Source organism: Eleutherodactylus coqui, chromosome 1 (genome assembly GCF_035609145.1).
Source record: "Eleutherodactylus coqui strain aEleCoq1 chromosome 1, aEleCoq1.hap1, whole genome shotgun sequence".
Lineage (NCBI taxonomy): Eukaryota > Metazoa > Chordata > Amphibia > Anura > Eleutherodactylidae > Eleutherodactylus > Eleutherodactylus coqui.
The window spans coordinates 149141971-149163268 of NC_089837.1; the positions used below are offsets into that span (position 1 = coordinate 149141971).

At 48.3% G+C, this 21298-nt stretch overlaps 1 protein-coding gene across 1 annotated transcript in view; it reads right to left on the reverse strand.

The window, feature by feature from the left end:
• LOC136626582 (kininogen-2-like) overlaps positions 1–21298 on the reverse strand; it is a 102684-nt gene that overhangs the window by 40962 nt on the left and 40424 nt on the right. The window contains exon 5 of the mRNA XM_066601635.1: positions 11796–11900. Within this exon, the coding sequence (XP_066457732.1) occupies positions 11796–11900 (105 nt within the window). The remainder of the gene's footprint in view (positions 1–11795; positions 11901–21298) is intronic.

A 21298-nucleotide genomic window follows, 5' to 3' on the forward strand; every position in this document is an offset into this window, starting at 1 on the left:
AACTCCGTGTGGACCCACGGCATGGGTGGCTCCCTGGAACCCACCAGCGGTACATAAATATATCCCATTGCAGTGCCCAACACAGCTGATGTAACGTCAGCTGTAATGCAGGTGGGCTAAAAATTAATTGGATTACACTGTAGGCGAGGGCCCCCAAAAATTGGTGTACCAACAGTACTAATGTACCTCAGAAAAATTGCCCATGCCCAACCAAGAGGGCAGGTGAAACCCATTAATCACTTTGGTTAATGTGGCTTAATTGGTAACTAGGCCTGGAGGCAGCCCAGTTAAAATAAAAATTGGTTCAGGTGAAAGTTTCAACGCTTTAATGAGCATTGAAACGTATAAAAATTGTTTAGAAAAATTATATGACTGAGCCTTGTGGGCCTAAGAAAAATTGCCCGTTCGGCGTGATTATGTGAGGTTTCAGGAGGAGGAGCAGGAGGAGGAGGAGGAATATTATACACAGATTGATGAAGCAAAAAGGTCCCCGTTTTTGATGGTGATAGAGAACGATGCTTCCATCCGCGGGTGCAGCCTACGTATTGCTTAGCTATCGCTGCGGTCCGCTGGTGAAGAAGAGAAGTCTGGGGAAATCCAGGCTTTGTTCACTTTGATGAGTGTAAGCCTGTCGGCACTGTCGGTTGACAGGCGGGTACGCTTATCCGTGATGATTCCCCTAGCCGCACTAAACACCCTCTCTGACAAGACGCTAGCCGCAGGACAAGCAAGCACCTCCAGGGCATACAGCGCGAGTTCAGGCCCTGTGTCCAGCTTCGACACCCAGTAGTTGTAGGGGGCAGAGGCGTCACCAAGGACGGTCGTGCGAACGGCTACGTACTCCCTCACCATCCTTTTACAGTGCTCCCGCCGACTCAGCCTTGACTGGGGAGCGGTGACACAGTCTTGCTGGGGAGCCAGAAAGCTGTCAAAGGCCTTAGAGAGTGTTCCCCTGCCTGTGCTGTACATGCTACCTGATCTCCGCGCCTCCCCTGCTACCTGGCCCTCGGAACTGCGCCTTCGGCCACTAGCGCTGTCGGATGGGAAGTTTACTATCTGTTTGTTCACCAGCGCCCTGTGGTATAGCATCATTCTGGAACCCCTTTCCTCTTCGGGAATGAGAGTGGAAAGGTTCTCCTTATACTGTGGGTCGAGCAATGTGTACACCCAGTAATCCGTAGTGGCCAGAATGCGTGTAACGCGAGGGTCACGAGAAAGGCATCCTATCATGAAGTCAGCCATGTGTGCCAGGGTACCTGTACACAACACATGGCTGTCCTCACTAGGAAGATCACTTTCAGGATCCTCCTCCTCCTCCTCCTCCTCCTCTTCCTCCTCCTCCTCCTCTGGCCATACACTCTGAAAGGATGACAGGCAAGCAGCGTGTGTACCCTCAGCAGTGGGCCAAGCTGTCTCTTCCCCCTCCTCCTCATGCTTCTCCTCCTCCTCAACGCGCTGAGATATAGACATGAGGGTGCTCTGACTATCCAGCGACATACTGTCTTCCACCGCCTCCGTTTCCGAGTGCAAAGCGTCTGCCTTTATGCTTTGCAGGGAACTTCTCAAGAGGCATAGCAGAGGAATGGTGACGCTAATGATTGCAGCATCCCCGCTCACCATCTGGGTAGACTCCTCAAAGTTTCCAAGGACCTGGCAGATGTCTGCCAACCAGGCCCACTCTTCTGTAAAGAATTGAGGAGGCTGACTCCCACTACGCCGCCCATGTTGGAGTTGGTATTCCACTATAGCTCTACGCTGCTCATAGAGCCTGGCCAACATGTGGAGCGTAGAGTTCCACCGTGTGGGCACGTCGCACAGCGATCGGTGCACTGGCAGATTAAACCGATGTTGCAGGGTCCACAGGGTGGCAGCGTCCGTCTTGGAGTTGCGGAAATGTGCGCTGACCCGGCACATTTTTCCGAGCAGGTATGACAAGTGTGGGTAGCTTTTCAGAAAGCGCTGAACCACCAAATTAAAGACATGGGCCAGGCATGGCACGTGCGTGAGGCTGCCGAGCTGCAGAGCCTCCACCAGATTACGGCCGTTGTCACACACGACCATGCCTGGTTGGAGGCTCAGCGGCGCAAGCCAGCGGTCGGTCTGCTCTGTCAGACCCTGCAGCAGTTTGTGGGCCGTGTGCCTCTTCTCTCCTAAGCTGCGTAGTTTCAGCACGGCCTGCTGACGCTTGCCCACCGCTGTGCTGCCGTGCCGCGCGACACCGACTGCTGGCAACGTGCTGCTGCTGACACATCTTGATTGCGAGACAGAGGTTGCGTAGGAGGAGGAGGAGGAGGAGGAGGGTGGTTTAGTGGAGGAAGCATACACCGCCGCAGATACCACCACCGAGCTGGGGCCCGCAATTCGGGGGGTGGGTAGGACGTGAGCGGTCCCAGGCTCTGACTCTGTCCCAGCCTCCACTAAATTCACCCAATGTGCCGTCAGGGAGATATAGTGGCCCTGCCCGCCTGTGCTTGTCCAAGTGTCGTACAATGTTGCGGGAGACGTGGTCGTGCAGGGCTGGGACGGCACATCGGGAAAAGTAGTGGCAACTGGGAACCGAGTAGCGTGGGGCCATCGCCGCCATCATGCTTTTAAAAGCCTCCGTTTCCACAAGCCTATACGGCAGCATCTCCAGGCTGATCAATTTGGCAATGTGCACGTTTAACGCTTGAGCGTGCGGGTGCGTGGCGGCGTACTTGCGCTTGCGCTCAAACAGTGGCGCTAGCGACGTCTGGACGCTGTGCTGAGAGACATTGCTGGATGGGGCCGAGGACAGCGGAGGTGAGGGTGTGGGTGCAGGCTAGGAGACGGTAGTGCCTGTGTCCTGAGAGGGGGGTTGGATCTCAGTGGCAGGTTGGGGCACAGGGGGAGAGGCAGTGGTGCAAACCGGAGGCGGTGAACGGCCTTCGTCCCACCTTGTGGGGTGCTTGGCCATCATATGCCTGCGCATGCTGGTGGTGGTGGCTCCCCAGTTGATCTTGGCGCGACAAAGGTTGCACACCACTATTCGTCGGTCGTCAGGCGTCTCTGTGAAAAACTGCCACACCGTAGAGCACCTTGACCTCTGCAGAGTGGCATGGCGCGAGGGTGCGCTTTGGGAACCAGTTGGTGGATTATTCGGTCTGGCCCTGCCTCTACCCCTGGCCACCACACTGGCTCGGCCTGTGCCCACACCCTGACTTGGGCCTCCACGTCCTCGCCCGCGTCCACGTCCTATAGGCCTACCCCTACCCCTCAGCATGGTGTATTACCAGTAATGCAGAAACAGAACACTGTAATTAAATGTGCCGCTTATTGGCCTGTGGTTGGAGGCTGACTTCGCTTACGGAACGCCAGGAAATAATTTTGCGCAAGCCTGCTGTAACACTTAGCTGGCTGCATATGAATTAGGAGGACAACTACACCCAGCACAGACCCAGAACACTGAGGACAGTCACAAGCAGCCCAAATAGATTTTTTTCCCAAAATGTTTTTGCAAAGGCCCACTGCCTATATACACTGTATATGTCTTCTGTCCCTGCGTCACCACTACTGGCCCTGGAGTATGTAAAATAACTGCAGACTGTTGCACTGTGGACTGGAATGTGATGTAACAGCCAACACAGAGCCAGGAAATAATTTTGCGCAAGCCTGCTGTAACACTTAGCTGGCTCACAATATATGTCTTCTGTCCCTGCCTCACAATATATGTCTTCTGTCCCTGCCTCACAATATATGTCTTCTGTCCCTGCCTCACCACTACTGGCCCTGCACTATGTATAATTACTGCAGGGCGCAATGCTCTGCACGGCCGATATACAAAAAAAAAAAGTGCAACACTGCAAAAAGCAGCCTCCAGAGTACTGCACAGGGTTAGATGTGGCCCTAAGAAGGACCGTTGGGGTTCTTGAAGCCAAAAATACTCCTAACACTCTCCCTATAGCAGCTCCGGCACCAACAGCACTTTCCCTCCTCTATGTCAGAACAAATCTGTGGCGAGCCGCGGGAGGGGCCGATTTTTATACTCGGGTGACACCTGATCTCGCCAGCCACTCACTGCAGGGGGGTGGTATAGGGCTTGAACGTCGCAGGGGGAAGTTGTAATGCCTTCCCTGTCTTTCTATTGGCCAGAAAAGCGCGCTAACGTCTCAGAGATGAAGGTGAAAGTAACTCGAACATCGAGTAACGAGCATCTCGAACACGCTAATACTCGAACGAGTATCAAGCTCGGACGAGTACGTTCGCTCATCTATAATAGATTTGTTCAGACGAACATGATTTTCCGCGCAAAATCTTTTCCCCCGAATAGATAGGTCCTAACCTATCTTTGTCTGTGTTATGCAGAAAGCTGCCTTGTATGGCAGGAGAAAAAAAGGATGGGGAGGGACGAGAATGGTCTTACATGCAAGCGTGCACAATTTCAGGCAGATGGGGCCTTCCATTCACGATTGCACAAAAAAAAAATAAAGAATGCTGCATTTTTTTTCGCACTCGAAATGCGCGCAAAAAAACACGACATATGAAGGAAGCCATTGAAGTCAATGGGTTCTATTTACTGCGCATTGCAGGCACAGATTTTACGCTCACGTGAGGCTGCCCTAAGGGCGCATTCAGATGACTGTTTATCGGCTGGGTTTTCACGCCCAGCCAATATAAGGCGTCCCTCTCTGCAGGAGGGGGAGGCTAGAAGAGCTGGGAGCAGTGCACTGAGGTCCCGCCCCCTCTCCGCCCCTCTGCACTATTTGCAATGAGAAGAGGCAGAGTAGGGTGGAGCTATGCCTCGCCACTTAGATCTGCCCTGCCCCTTCCATTGCAAATAGTGGAGAGGGGGCGGGAGCTCAGTGCACTGCTCCTGGCTCTTCCAGCCTCCTCCCCCTGCAGAGAGAGATGCTTTATATCGGCCGGGCGTGAAAATCCAGCTGGTATACGGTCGTCTGAATGCGCCCTAATGGTTACAAAGGAAAAATAAGCTGCATTAAAGGGGTTGTCCCGCGAAAGCAAGTGGGTCTATACACTTCTGTATGGCCATATTAATGCACTTTGTAATGTACATTGTGCATTAATTATGAGCCATACAGAAGTTATCAGAAGTTATTCACTTACCTGTTCCGTTGCTGGCGTCCTCGTCTCCATGGTGCCGTCTAATTTTCAGCGTCTAATCGCCAGATTGGACGCGCTTGCGCAGTTCGGGTCTTCTTCTTTTCTGAATGGGGCCGCTCGTGCCGGAGAGCGGCTCCTGGTAGCTCCGCCCCGTCACGTGCCGATTCCAGCCAATCAGGAGACTGGAATCGGCAATGGACCGCACAGAAGAGCTGCGGTCCACCGGGGGAGAAGACCCCGGCGGCCATCTTCAACCGGTAAGTAAGAAGTCACCGGAGCGCGGGGATTCAGGTAAGCACTGTGCGGTTTGCTTTTTTAACCCCTGCATCGGGGTTGTCTCGCGCCGAACGGGGGGGCTGTTGAAAAAAAAACAACCCGTTTCGGCGCGGGACAACCCCTTTAACACATGTATGGTGCACATTGGTTGTGTGTGTACATGCCCACTACATACACAATGGGTGTCAGACATCTTTGACAGCTGACACTTGCTGAGATCAGTGGTAATCAGCACTTATGCTGATTGTGGCTGTTAAGCCTTTAACCCCTTAAGGACGTGGCCCTTTTTTTTCCATTTTCGTTTTTTCCTCCCCCCTTTTAAAAACTCGTAACACCTTTATTTATCCATTGATATATCTGTATGAGGGCTTGTTTTTTGCGGGACAAGTTGTATTTTTCAATGGTACTACTTAATCTACCATATAATGTGCTGAAAAACATTTTAAAATTTTAAGTGGAGTAAAATGAAAAAGAAAACGACATTCCGCCATCTTTCAGTGTATCTTGTTTGTATGGTGCACAAATTGCAAAAAAAATAACATGATAACTTTATTCTATGGGTCAGTAAGATTACTACGATCCAAAACTTGTATATATATTTTTTTTTTGCTGTGCTACATTTACTTTTTTTTTTTTAAAGACAATTTTTAAAAATTATTTTCTGCTGCCATCTTCTGCACGCAATAACTTTTTAATTTTTTTGTCGATGTAGTTGTGCAAGGGCTTGATTTTTTGCGACACATCCTGTAGTTTACGTTAGTACCATTTTGGAATACATACGACTTTTTGATCGCTTTTTATTGAATTTTTTTCTGGGAGACAGGGTGACCGAAAAAGTGCATTTCTGGCGTTCTTTTTTTTTTTCGAACCACGTTCACCATGCGAGGTAATTAATGTGCTACTTTGATAAATTGAACTTTTACGGACGCGGCGATACCAAATGTATTTTTGTTTTCTGATTTCGATTTTTTTTATTACAGATATGGCAAAAGGGGGGTAATTTAAACTTTTATTACTTTTTTTTTTGACAATTAGTAAAACTTTAGTGATCTTATTTTTACTTTTTTTAGCCTCCCTATAGGGGACTACAACTAGCGTTGCTTTGATCACTTCTGCAGTATGATGTAATGCTACAGCATTACATGTTACAGCTATCTGACAGGCAGTCTATCAAGCCATCCCAAGGAGATGGCTTGATAGGCAGTCTGCTAAGACAGCCCTGGGGCTTTTTAGAAGTAACCTGGCTGCCATGACACCTGCACAGCCCCCTGTGATCTCATCGCAGGGGGGCCATATGGGACCCCCAAACATCGTTTGGGGGATTTAAATGCCGTTGTCAGAGTTGAAAGCGGCATTTAAAGGGTTAATAGCGCTGATCAGCCACGCGGCTGATTGCAGCTATTGTCTGCGGGTATCTGTTGTAATAAACAGATGCAGCCCAAGCTGTATGAAGAGCGGTCACCCCGCGATCTCTCTTTATACATACCCCAATGCTGCTGGACGTAAATGTACATCCTGGATCATTAAGGATACTACTAGAAGTAATTATTATAGTACCAGTGTTTCTGGTGGCGCAATGCACCACACAGCTCTGCTACATGCACATCACACACACAGCTCTGATACATGCAGCTCACACACACACAGCCCTGCTACATGCATGTCACACACTGCTCTGCTACATGCATGTCACACACTGCTCTGCTATGTTGCTTTTGTGTATAAGCTGCACGGGATTTACAAACTTGAGCTGCTTGCTGATGAGACATGTTAGCTTGTAGCTTTCCCATATCTGCTGCACGTGATTTACAAACTTTAGCTGGTGCCTGAGGTGACATCGTGGCTTGTCGCTGTGTCACGTAAGCAGTTGACGATTATATGAAGGCTCGACTGGTGTTGGCGGCATTAGCACTTGAGAATACATGATATCACGTTCAGGAGATCTGAAGATAGTTCTAAAGGACTATGTCAATATGCACCACCAGCTATGTATATGGACATTTGTGAGGTGTCATTTATTGTAGTCTCCATACTGCTGTCCAGCTGTCTCACAACATACAAACTGTCAGACTGAATACTGCTGTATCTATAGCAACTAAGGCCACAGGGGTTTGTGGGGGATGTAGTCCGCCCATAATCCCACATTCAGTACACAAGGAAAACAAAGGACATGTGATGACGTCCCCGTCATGTGATCAGGGGGCGGAGCTAAGAGTCAGTAACTGACATTCACAAGCGCTGTCAGGCTCTGCATTCAACTCTCACACACATGGAAAGATAAACAAGTGGTCATTAGTTCTTTGACTCAGAACTGACAGCAGCATTTAAACACCTGATAGGCGTTTAGGTATCCTGAAGTCAATAGGAGTTTTCAATGTTAAGATTGCACCGCAGGAAAACGCACAGAAATAGAACAGACAGCACTAGAAAATCACAGTGTCAAAAGCGCAGAGTTGGAGTACAGGTCTGCAAGGCTCCATTTGAAATCAATTGGAGCATTGTATCGCGATTAGCATGGGGTTCAGAACGCAGCGCTAATCACGGTAAAAAACAGCTGTTGAGAGAGCAGCCTTAGGCCTCAGTCAGACGAGCATTGTTTTTACACATAAATAGCCGTGCAAAAAAGATCGCCTCTCGCATGTGGAAAATGCGCGTGAACATAGCAGAATATGCGATCTACATTCGCTCTTGTTCACACGATCCGTTGTGTGTGCTGCTTGTTAATCCCACTCCCATAGGAGTCAATGGGAAATCCTGCAAAACACGCACTAAAGATAGGTGTGACTTTTTTTTATGCCTCTAAAAAAAGGAACATGTGAACACTTTCATAGGAGAGCATTGGTTCTAATAGGCACAATCTCTTTGCGCGCCTATTCGTGCACCAAAAAAACGCTCGTCTGACCAAGGCCGTAGGGTGGGAATTTTTTTTTTTAAATGTGGTTGCATGAATATGCACACTTTAAAACTAATACTTCGTTGATGTACCCTTTGACCTAATGACAGCATTCAGTCTTTTTTGAGTAGGCTTGACTTGGCAATCTTTGCCCACTCTTTCTTATAAAAGTGCTCCAAACCTGTGAGATTGCAAGGTCAACTCACAGATTTTTAATGGGATTTTTAGGTCTTGGCTCTGTATAGGCTATTCCAAAACTTTGATCTTCTTGTTATTTTTGAGATATGCTTTGGGATGTTGTCGTGCTGAAAGGTGAAATTGCTCTTCGCTTTCAGCTTTTCATCAGATGCCTGAAGGTTTAGTCCCAAAATGGACTGATGCTTGGAACTGTTCAGAATTCCCTTCACCTTGACTAGAGCCCCAGTTCCAACAAAAAATACAGCCCCAAAGCCTCCACCATCCTCACTGTGTGATGTGCAGTGTTGGCGTTGCATCAAACATATCTTTTGGAATTATGGCCAAAAAGTTCAACCTTGGCCTCATTAAACCATATCACATTCTCCCACACACATTTAGCAGACTCGATGTAAGATTTGGCAAAACATAGCCAGGCTTGGATGTTTTTCTTTGTTAGAAAAGGCTTTCATCTTGCCACCCTACCCCACAGCCCAGACATATGAAGAATAAGGGAGATGGTTGTCGCATGCACTACACAACCAGTACTTGCCCAAAAATTCCTGCAGCTCCTTCACTGTTGCTGCCTACCAGACCAACTTTCTTCTTGTCTTTTCATCAATTTTTGAGGTTCATCCAGTTCTTGGTAATTTAATCTTCCTCTTGATGACTGTTTTCACTGTGTTCCATGGTATATGTAATGCTTTGCAAATTTTTTGGAACCTTTCTCCTGACTGATACCTTTCAACAATCAGATCCCTTTGATGTGCTGTATGTGCTTTACGGCCCCCAGCTTTTGCTAAAAAATGCAACTAAGAAATGTCAGGAAAATTCCTACTAGAGCTGAACCCTATATGGGGGAAATCGGAATCACTGTAAATAATGGCAGCGTAGTACTGACTGCTATTAACATGAGTTTAAATAGGATTGGCTGATTCTGAACACAACCACATCCCTAAATATAAGAGCGTGTTCACACTTATGCAACCACATTATTTTAGTTTAGTTGTTTTTATTTTTCACCCTAAATTATTTCAGTTTATTTTTCAATGGAATTGTACAGATAACGGGTTACATTGAAGGTGGAAATAAATCTGAAATGATTCACACTTGTCAGATTTTTTTAACATGACAAAAACAGTGTGCAGACTTTTTATATCCACTGTACATAACCAGAAAAAATAAAAAGTTATGAATTTTGAATGTAGAGAGGAAAAAAAAAGAAATGAGACAGCTAAAAACGGTAAGGGGTTAAACCGCTATGGAGTCCTGATCTCAATCCAACTGAAAAGCTTTGGAGAGAGCTGAAATCTGTTTTTGGGAAAAAGAACCCTGAAAAAATTCAAGAGCTTGAGAGAACTGCAGTAAAATACTCTAACAAGCACAAAGTTAGCACATATCCACTTATTGCAGAAGATATTGGCTTTTTATACAAAACGATCAAGAGTGTCAATCACGTTGACCACAACTGTACATAAAAATAATACATAAAATGCATATGTAAAAATAATTGCTATTATTTGCAAAATAGGTCTAAGGGCTTATTTACACGAGCGTATATCGGCCGGCGTTTTCACGGCCGGACGATATACACTTCCCTCTAAGCAGTCCCCCCCTTCCCTCTCCCTCACTGGCTCTCTGCCTCTCTTCTCCATTCCGATGTTTGCAATGGCAGGGGGTTGGGCAGGGGCGGAGCTAAGCTCCTCTCTGTCCCGCCCACTCCTATTACAAACCGCTCGGAGGGAAGGAGAGAAGCAGAGAGCCGATAAGGGGGAGGAAAGCGGGTGTGGGACTGCTCAGATGGAAGCGTATATCGTCCGGCTGTGAAAACGCCGGCCGATATACACTTGTGTAAATAAGCCCTAAGGCCTGGATTCACACGAACGTATGGTAGAACACTGCACAAAAATCGCAGTGTTTTACTAGTGTGTTGAACAGCATATCTCACGCACACTGTCTTTTACTGACTTCCTCCTTCCTTTCTTTTTTTAACTAGTCTCTTAGCAACATTGCACAAAAACACCACACATACGCAATGCAATTGCGTATGTACAGCATTTCGAATGCACCCATAGAGAACAATAGGGCTCTATCGCGCATAATACATGGTAAAATAGGCCATGCTGCATTCTTTTTTACAAGCGAATTACACACAGTCAATGAATGCAAGTCTAAGTGGAATAGTGAAAATTAATGTATTTGAATTGCTGCAATGTACTACGTATTATACGCCCGTACATCATGCACGTAATATGCAATTCAAATACGGTCGTGTAAGCCCGGCCTTATTGTACTAAATTAGATACAGCCATATGAAATTATACGTGGCAAATCTCAGTAATCTTGGACTTGTGTTTTAAAGTTGTCCACTCATTCAACTCCTATTCATGTGCACATTATAATATATAGATATCATAGGGGGGATTCTCTGTCTGGACTCCACTCAAATGTCATTTTAAAGAGATGGTTTTTCTCTGGAGTACTCAGTGTTGCATTCTATTACATGGTTGCTCAATATCTTCACAGGACACTCTTTAATACTATACTTAAAGGGGGGAGGAATAGGTTAGTATAAAATTTGTCTGTTGCGTCCTTCGGGCGTGCAACCTCAAAAACACTAACAAAAGGCACAACTGTGCAAAAGGAAACATAAAACTAAGGGGAATTCTCTCCCTATCGTCCCCTAACCCGGGAGGAGGCCCTGCCTACTCGGCGGACTGACCGCTCTGACAAGTGCGAGCCCGCACGCATGCCTGGGCCACTGACCAGTGCCTTTCAGGGAGCCCTAGCACAAAAAGAAAGGCAAAACAGAAAACCAAACAAAGCATAAAAGAACTTAGCTAGGAGCTTCAGCCAAGGTGTGTTCCTCCGTCGCTGTCCAACGGTAACTGAAGGATTGACCAGCACAGGAGATCATGCTGGCACTGTTTAAGTAGGAGCCAAGCTACTCAGCACCAAGTGCTGACTGACATTACTCCTGCAACTACCACACCCCTCAGCTCCAGGAGAAGCAAGGGCACACGCAAAACCTGGTCTGGCCTGGAAGCAAGGTGCAGGCCTCAAAACTGCTGCAACATTGTCTTTTTTAATGACAGAACCCCTTTAAATAGAACCTAAATGTGGACATGTCAACAGCTTCTTATGAAAACAACAGCTGATCCTAGACAATCTTAGGTGGATCCCTACAATTAACTCACTGACTGGGGAGCAGCTTCCCAAAAGAAAGTTGTCCTAGTTGGGCAATCCCTTCAAATGTGTAAAATCCACACAAAGACAAAGTCTATAGAGCTCTAAGTCTTTAGTGCTCAGTACCTGGATATCATCAACCTACATATTTTTCGTAAGCTGCTCTACAACAAATATAAGCACTTACTCCTTCTTTATCTATTTTGCATTCCTCTTTGCTTGTAAAGCTAGATCTTGAGCAGTTTGTTTGTTGTATACGAAATTGTATGTGGTATATCCACCCAAACATCACCTGAAAACATAGAGAAAGAAAGATAATTAGTTAGTACAGCTAATTTAAAAATGATCAGATAATAAATAATTATCAGTAATGAAAATGTGTTAATTGATTATAAAACAGTTTATGAATGAGGTCATAACATCAACTCATCTCCTATTTTACACTTTTTAATAGTTTCTCTGCTATATTTTCATGATATGCAAAGTAGTTATTGTATCATATGGCAAATATAGTTGTCACCATGCCACTCGATGGTTTCTTCAAGAGTCTAGAGGTCCAGAGTGACATCACTACATCAGGTCTGGATCATCTGGTGCTTGCAGAGGCGCACGTTTCAGTCAGTCCTGGTCATCAAGTGCTAAACATGTACTCTCCGATTGTCTGTCAGGCAGTCAGTTGTCAGATTGTCTGTTCGTCAGTGTCCTGTGGTCTGTATCTAGTGCTTTCATAGTTCCCAGTTAGTTTGCTGGTCCTGTTCATTGCTCCAATCCCCCAGTTTCTCTTCTATGTTGTACCTCGCACATACAAGAAGTTTGGTTAGTGCTCTGCTTCGTGGCAGGTCCAGTCAGGAAAGTTGTTTTCTCCCATCACCTGTCTAGCCCTGCGTCTAACAACCCTTAGGCCTCATGTCCACAGGGAAAATCAGGCCCGCTACGGATTCTCCATAGAGAATCCGTAGCGGGTCCCTCCTGCCCCGCGGACATGAGGCATAAAAATAAGAATAAACTTACCTCTCGCCCGCTCCTGATCTTCCCTTCACCACGGCTTCATCTTCTCTCCATCGCGGCCGGATCTTCTTTCTTCGGTTCGGCGGATGCGCAGGGCACGTCGGTTACGTGCCCCGCGCATGCGCCATCCTGAAGAAAAAAGATCCGGCCGCGACGGAGAGAAGATGAAGCCGCGGTGAAGGGAAGATCCGGAGCAGGTGAGTAAATTCCTATTTTGGTCTCCCGTGCATCCGGACAGCTTCCATAGGCTTCAATAGAAGCCCGCGGGAGACCCGCACGAAAATGGAGCATGGTCCAGATTTTTTCATGCTCCATTTTTTTTTAAAATCACTTTTATTGACCATCCGCGGGTATTTATCTACCCGCGGGTGGTCAATGCATCCCTATGGGATGCGGATCCGCGGGCAGGAGAAGAGTTAAAATCCGCTGCGGATTTTAATTCTTCTTTTGCCCGTGGACATGAGGCCTTAGTCTCCTGTATATACCCCTGTCAAGACTGCTCCTGTATCTTCCGCTCCTTATTTTTGTTGGCAGTCCTGGACAGACGTGGCAATGTCTTGATTACTTGACTATATTCTAAAATGAGTTGCACATTACAGATAGCCCCCTACTTACGACAAGGTTCCGTTCCGAAACTGCGTCGTAAGTGCATTTGTTCGTATGTCCGTTTGTATAAAGCGGGATGGCGGGGCGATCCCGATCCATACAATGTGGGTACTGCTGTTTCTTACAGCCAATGCATGCCCGCAACAGCTCCGATAAGAACACATAATTTAGAACACATTCTACAACAAAAGAAAAGTAAGCTGCTGCAAGCCAAAAAATGTATTGCTGATGTTTGGATGTCTTACAAGTCACGTCTTCTTTCTCAATACATAAGAGTGGTTAATAATTTGATTTTGAGTTCAGTGCAGGTCCGCTCAGCACTGACTGTGGCCCATGACTGAAAAAGTTGACAAGATTGGAAAAAATGTTGCTTAACCCCTTGGTAACTAGCGCATTTTATGCCCTAATGACCAAAGAATTCCTCAATTTGTGTCACTGATACATTTCTAGAGCCTTAACCTTTTTTTTCTGTTGACCCAGCAAAAATAAGAGCTTGTTTCTTTCCAAAACCAGTTATATATTTTAATGGAATCATTTTTGGGTACTTATAATGTATTGTAAAACTTTTATTAATTTTTCTGGGTGCAAGAGGGGGTGGTATTGGGAAAAAAATAAATTCCACCATTTTTTTAAAAAATTTCATTTGTATGGCATCCAACATGCAGAAAAAAATCATGTGAACAATTCACTGACTGACAAATAGACTAAGTTGCGGTTTTATCACTGAGAAGAGGATAAGGGTTAACATATAACTTGTATTCAAAAATGTATTAAAAGTTTCAAAAACCATACTTTGTGTCAATTTATTAGGTACTGCATTACCATGTAATAAATGCAATCACTACAGTAGTAAAAGTGAATAGTGTCAGCAGCACTCACCAAGGTGACAGAATATGGTGGAGCAATATGTGATGCAAGCCAAGGAAGGGTCTGACCCAGACCAAGAACACAGTCAGCATAAAAGTAGTTTTTTTTTCTTATTATCACATTCTAAGACCCCTAACATTCTTTTCCATCAGCAGTCCTGTTTGAGGAGTTTTTTTTGCTGGACAAATTGTACTTTTTATTGGTATCAGTTGATGATCCATATAACTTGTTATTGGGCTTCTATATTGTTGTTTTGTTAGGCATTAGAGATGAGCGAGCACCAAAATGCTCGGGTGCTCGTTACTCGGGACGAACTTTTCGCGATGCTCGAGGGTTCGTTTCGAGTAACGAACCCCATTGAAGTCAATGGGCGACCCGAGCATTTTTGTATTTCGCCGATGCTCACTAAGGTTTCCTTGTGTGAAAATCTGGGCAATTCAAGAAAGTGATGGGAACGACACAGCAACGGATAGGGCAGGCGAGGGGCTACATGTTGGGCTGCATCTCAAGTTCACAGGTCCCACTATTAAGCCACAATAGCGGCAAGAGTGGGGCCCCCCCCTCCCAAAAACTTTTACTTCTGAAAAGGCCTCATTAGCATGGCATACCTTTGCTAAGCACCACACTACCTCCAACAAAGCACAATCACTGCCTGCATGACACTCCACTGCCACTTCTCCTGGGTTACATGCTGCCCAACCGCCCGCCCTCCCCCCCACAGCGCACACCAAAGTGTCCCTGCGCAGCCTTCAGCTGCCCTCATGCCACACCACCCTCATGTCTATTTAGAAGTGCGTCTGCCATGACGAGGAACCGCAGGCACACACTGCAGAGGGTTGGCACGGCTAGGCAGCGACCCTCTTTAAAAGGGGCGGGGCGATAGCCCACAATGCTGTACAGAAGCAATGAGAAATAGAATCCTGTGCCACCGCCATCAGGAGCTGCACACGTGGGCATAGCAATGGGGAACCTATGTGCCACACACTATTCATTCTGTCAAGGTGTCTGCATGCCCCAGTCAGACCGGGCTTTTTAATTCATAGACACAGGCAGGTACAACTCCCTATTGTGAAGTCCCTGTGGACCGACAGCATGGGTGGCTCCCTGGAACCCACCGGCGGTACATAAAAATATCCCATTGCAGTGCCCATCACAGCTGAGGTAGTAATGTCATGTTTAATGCAGGTGGGCTTCGTCCCACACTGCATGCCCCAGTCTGACTGGGGTTCCTTAGAAGTGGAAACCAGATGCATTTACAACTCCGTGTGGACCCACAGCATGGGTGGGTGCCAGGAAGCCACCGGCGGTACATAAATATATCCAATTGCATTGCCCAACACAGCTGAGGTAGTAATGTCGTGCTTAATGCAGGTGGGCTTCGGCCCACACTGCATGCCCCAGTCTGACTGGGGTTCTTTAGAAGTGGAAAGAGATGCATTTATAATTCCCTGTGGACCCACAGCATGGGTGGCTCCCTGGAACCCACCGGCGGTACATACAAAATATCCCATTGCATTGCCCAACACAGCTGAGGTAGTAATGTCGTGCTTAATGCAGGTGGGCTTCGGCCCACACTGCATGCCCCAGTCTGACTGGGGTTCTTTAGAAGTGGAAAGAGATGCATTTATAATTCCCTGTGGACCCACAGCATGGGTGGCTCCCTGGAACCCACCGGCGGTACATACAAAATATCCCATTGCATTGCCCAACACAGCTGAGGTAGTAATGTCGTGCTTAATGCAGGTGGGCTTCGGCCCACACTGCATGCCCCAGTCAGACTGGGGTTCTTTACAAGTGGACACATGTAGGTTAAACTCCGTGTGCACCTACAGCATGGGTGGCTCCCTGGAACCCACCGGCGATACACAAAAATATCCCATTGCATTGCCCAACACAGCTGAGGTAGTAATGTCGTGCTTAATGCAGGTGGGCTTCGGCCCACACTGCATGCCCCAGTCAGACTGGGGTTCTTTACAAGTGGAAACAGATGCATTTATAATTCCCTGTGGACCCACAGCATGGGTGGGTGCCAGGAAGCCACCGGCGGTACATAGAAATATCCCATTGCATTGCCCAACACAGCTGAGGTAGTAATGTCGTGCTTAATGCAGGTGGGCTTTGGCCCACACTGCATGCCCCAGTCTGACTGGGGTTCTTTAGATGTGGTTTCAGATGCATTTATAATTCTCTGTGGACCCACAGCATGGGTGGGTGCCAGGAAGTCACCGGCGGTACATAAATATATCCCATTGCATTGCCCAACACAGCGGATGTAACGTCAGCTGTAATGCAGGTGGGCTAAAAATTCATTTGATTACACTGTAGGCGAGGGCCCACAAAAATTGCTGTATCAACAGTACTAATGTACATCAGAAAAATTGGCCATGGCCAACCAAGAGGGCAGGTGAAACCCATTAATCGCTTTGGTTAATGTGGCTTAAGTGGTAACTAGGCCTGGAGGCAGCCCAGTTTAACGAAAAATTGGTTGAAGTTAAAGTTTCAACGCTTTTAAGACCATTGAAACGTATAAAAATTGTTTAGAAAAATTATATGAGTGAGCCTTGTGGCCCTAAGAAAAATTGCCCGTTCGGCGTGATTACGTGAGGTTTCAGGAGGAGGAGCAGGAGGAGGAGGAATATTATACACAGATTGATGAAGCAGAAATGTCCCCGTTTTGGATGGTGAGAGAGAACGATGCTTCCATCCGCGGGTGCAGCCTACGTATTGCTTAGGTATCGCTGCTGTCCGCTGGTGGAGAAGAGAAGTCTGGGGAAATCCAGGCTTTGTTCATCTTGATGAGTGTAAGCCTGTCGGCACTGTCGGTTGACAGGTGGGTACGCTTATCCGTGATGATTCCCCCAGCCACACTAAACACACTCTCTGACAAGACGCTAGCCGCAGGACAAGCAAGCACCTCCAGGGCATACAGCGCGAGTTCAGGCCACGTGTCCAGCTTCGACACCCAGTAGTTGTAGGTGGCAGAGGCGTCACGGAGGACGGTCGTGCGATCGGCTACGTACTCCCTCACCATCCTTTTACAGTGCTCCCGCCGACTCAGCCTTGACTGGGGAGCGGTGACACAGTCTTGCTGGGGAGCCATAAAGCTGGCAAAGGCCTTGGAGAATGTTCCCCTGCCTGCGCTGTACATGCTGCCTGATCTCTGCGCCTCCCCTGCTACCTGGCCCTCGGAACTGCGCCTTCTGCCACTAGCGCTGTCGGATGGGAAGTTTACCATCAGTTTGTCCACCAGCGCCCTGTGGTATAGCATCATTCTCGAACCCCTTTCCTCTTCGGGAATGAGAGTGCAAAGGCTCTCCTTATACCGTGGGTCGAGCAGTGTGTACACCCAGTAATCCGTAGTGGCCAGAATGCGTGTAACGCGAGGGTCACGAGAAAGGCATCCTAACATGAAGTCAGCCATGTGTGCCAGGGTACCTGTACGCAACACATGGCTGTCTTCACTAGGAAGATCACTTTCAGGATCCTCCTCCTCCTCCTCTTCTTCCTCCTCAGGCCATACACGCTGAAAGGATGACAGGCAAGCAGCATGGGTACCGTCAGCAGTGGGCCAAGATGTCTCTTCCCCCTCCTCCTCATCTTCTTCCTCCTCCTCCTCCTCCTCCTCCTCACCGCGCTTAGATATAGACAGGAGGGTGCTCTGACTATCCAGCGACATACTGTCTTCCCCCGGCTCTGTTTCCGAGCGCAAAGCGTCTGCCTTTATGCTTTGCAGGGAACTTCTCAAGATGCATAGCAGAGGAATGGTGACGCTAATGATTGCAGCATCGCCGCTCACCACCTGGGTAGACTCCTCAAGTTTTCCAAGGACCTGGCAGATGGCTGCCAACCAGGGCCACTCTTCTGTAAATAATTGAGGAGGCTGACTCCCACTGCGCCGCGCAAGTTGGAGTTGGTATTCCACTATAGCTCTACGCTGCTCATAGAGTCTGGCCAACATGTGGAGCGTAGAGTTCCACTGTGTGGGCACGTCGCACAGCAGTCGGTGCACTGGCAGATTAAACCTATGTTGCAGTGTCTGCAGGGTGGCAGCGTGCGTGTGGGATTTGCGGAAATGTGCGCAGAGCTGGCGCACCTTTCCGAGCAGGTATGACAAGTGGGGGTAGCTTTTCAGAAAGCGCTGAACCACCAAATTAAAGACATGGGCCAGGCATGGCACATGCGTGAGGCTGCCGAGCTGCAGAGCCACCACCAGCTTACGGCCGTTGTCACACACGACCATGCCCGGTTGGAGGCTCAGCGGCGCAAGCCAGTGGTCGGTCTGCTATGTCAGACCCTGCAGCAGTTCGTGGGCCGTGTGCCTCTTCTCTCCTAAGTTGAGTAGTTTCAGCACGGCCTGCTGACGCTTGCCCACCGCTGTGCTGCCACGCCGCGTGACACCGACTGCTGGCGACGTGCTGCTGACACATCTAGATTGCGAGACAGAGGTTGCGTTGGAGGAGGAGGAGGAGGAAGGTGCTTTAGTGGAGGAAGCATACACCGCCGCAGATACCACCACCGAGCTGTGGCCCGCAATTCTGGGGGTGGGTAGGACGTGAGCGGTCCCAGGCTCTGACTCTGTCCCAGCCTCCACTAAATTCACCCAATGTGCCGTCAGGGAGATATAGTGGCCCTGCCCGCCTGTGCTTGTCCACGTGTCCGTTGTTAAGTGGACCTTGGCAGTAACCGCGTTGGTGAGGGCGCGTACAATGTTGCGGGAGACGTGGTCGTGCAGGCCTGGGACGGCACATCGGGAAAAGTAGTGGCGACTGGGAACTGAGTAGAGCGGGGCAGCCGCCGCCATCATGCTTTTGAAAGCCTCCGTTTCCACAAGCCTATACGGCAGCATCTCTAGGCTGATCAATTTTGCAATGTGCACGGTTAACGCTTGAGCGTACGGGTGCGTGGCGTCGTACTTGCGCTTGCGCTCAAACTGTGGCACTAGCGACGTCTGGACGCTACGCTGAGAGACATTGCTGGATGGGGCCGAGGACAGTGGAGGTGATGGTGTGGGTGCAGGCCAGGAGACGGTAGTGCCTGTGTCCTCAGAGGGGGGTTGGATCTCAGTGGCAGGTTGGGGCACAGGGGGAGAGGCAGTGGTGCAAACCGGAGGCGGTGAACGGGCATCGTCCCACCTTGTGGGGTGCTTGGCCATCATATGCCTGCGCATGCTGTTGGTGGTGCCTCTCCAGCTGATCTTGGCGCGACAAAGGTTGCACACCACAGTTCGTCGGTCGTCAGGCGTCTCTGTGAAAAACTGCCACACCGTAGAGCACCTTGACCTGTGCAGGGTGGCATGGCGCGAGGGGGCGCTTTGGGAAACAGTTGGTGGATTATTCGGTCTGGCCCTGTCTCTACCCCTGGACACCGCACTGGCTCGGCCTGTGCCCACACCCTCACTTGGCCCTCCGCGTCCTCGGCCGCGTCCACGTCCTCTAGGCCTACCCCTACCCCTCAGCATGCTGTATTAGCAGTGATTTGATTTCACAGGCAGGAAAGAAATTGGCGCAAGGCTGCACTGAACCGTAGCTGGTTGCGTCTGATTTTTTTACGTTCTCCACGCAGCACACACGTACCCAGAGCCCTTAGGACTGACAGAGGCAGGGCAAATATACTTTCTTCCCTTTTGTTTAAAAGGATAGGCCCACTGCGTCTATTCACTGAATAATAAGTTTAATAACTGACACTGTGTTGCGGCCCTGCAAAAGTGTCACAGAACTTTACTGTTGCAGAGTTATTAACTGTGGCAGAGCAGGTATTTCCCAGGCAGGAAAGAAATTGGCGCAAGGCTGCACTCAACCGTAGCTGGTTGCGTCTGATTTTTTTACGTTCTCCACGCAGCACACACGTACCCAGAGCCCTTAGGACTGACAGAGGCAGGGCAAATATACTTTCTTCCCTTTTGTTTAAAAGGATAGGCCCACTGCGTCTATTCACTGAATAATAAGTTTAATAACTGACACTGTGTTGCGGCCCTGCAAAAGTGTCACAGAACTTTACTGTTGCAGAGTTATTAACTGTGGCAGAGCAGGTATTTCCCAGGCAGGAAAGAAATTGGCGCAAGGCTGCACTCAACCGTAGCTGGTTGCGTCTCATTTTTTTACGTTCTCCACGCAGCACACACGTACCCAGAGCCCTTAGGACTGACAGAGGCAGGGCAAATATACTTTCTTCCCTTTTGTTTAAAAGGATAGGCCCACTGCGTCTATTCACTGAATAATAAGTTTAATAACTGACACTGTGTTGCGGCCCTGCAAAAGTGTCACAGAACTTTACTGTTGCAGAGTTATTAACTGTGGCAGAGCAGGTATTTCCCAGGCAGGAAAGAAATTGGCGCAAGGCTGCACTCAACCGTAGCTGACTGCGTCTGATTTTTTCTGAACGTTCAGCGCACAGCACACACGTACACAGAGCCCTGAGTACTGTAAGAGGCAGGCCAAATAGAATTTTTTCCCTGCTTTTTACAAGGAACACCCACACTGCGTGTATTCAATGAATACTAAGTTTAATAACTGTGTTGTGGCCCTGCCAATTTGTCCCAGAACTGCAGTGATGCAAAGTAATTCGCTACCTACAGCAGATCAGAGATTTCCCATGCAGGAAAAAAATTGCCGCACGCCTGCGGTAAAACGTAGCTGACTGCGTCTGATTTTTTCTGAACGTTCAGCGCACAGCACACACGTACACAGAGCCCTGAGTACTGTAAGAGGCAGGCCAAATAGAATTTTTTCCCTGCTTTTTACAAGGAACACCCACACTGCGTGTATTCAATGAATAATGTATGTCTTCTGGCCCTGCCTACACAATTCTATCCCTGTAGTATTAATGCCGGGTGCAATGCTCTGCACAGCCGGTTTTGAGAAAGAAAAAAAAATATGCAACACTGCTAACAGCAGCCTGGACAGTACTGCACATGGATAGATATGGCCCTAGAAAGGACCGTTGGGGTTCTTGAAGCCTACACTAACTCCTAACACTCTCCCTGCCTAACCCCCACTTCTGTCCCTATTGCAGGGCGCAATGCTCTGCAGATCCAATTTTGGGAAAAAAAAATACTGTGCTAACACAGTACTGCACACTAGTAGATGTGGCCCTAAGAAGGGCCGTTGGGGTTCTTGAAGCCTACACTAACTCCTAGCGCTCTCCCTACAGCAGCTCCAGCACGATAGTACTTTCCCTCAGCTAAGTCACAAGGCATGTGTGGCGAGCCGC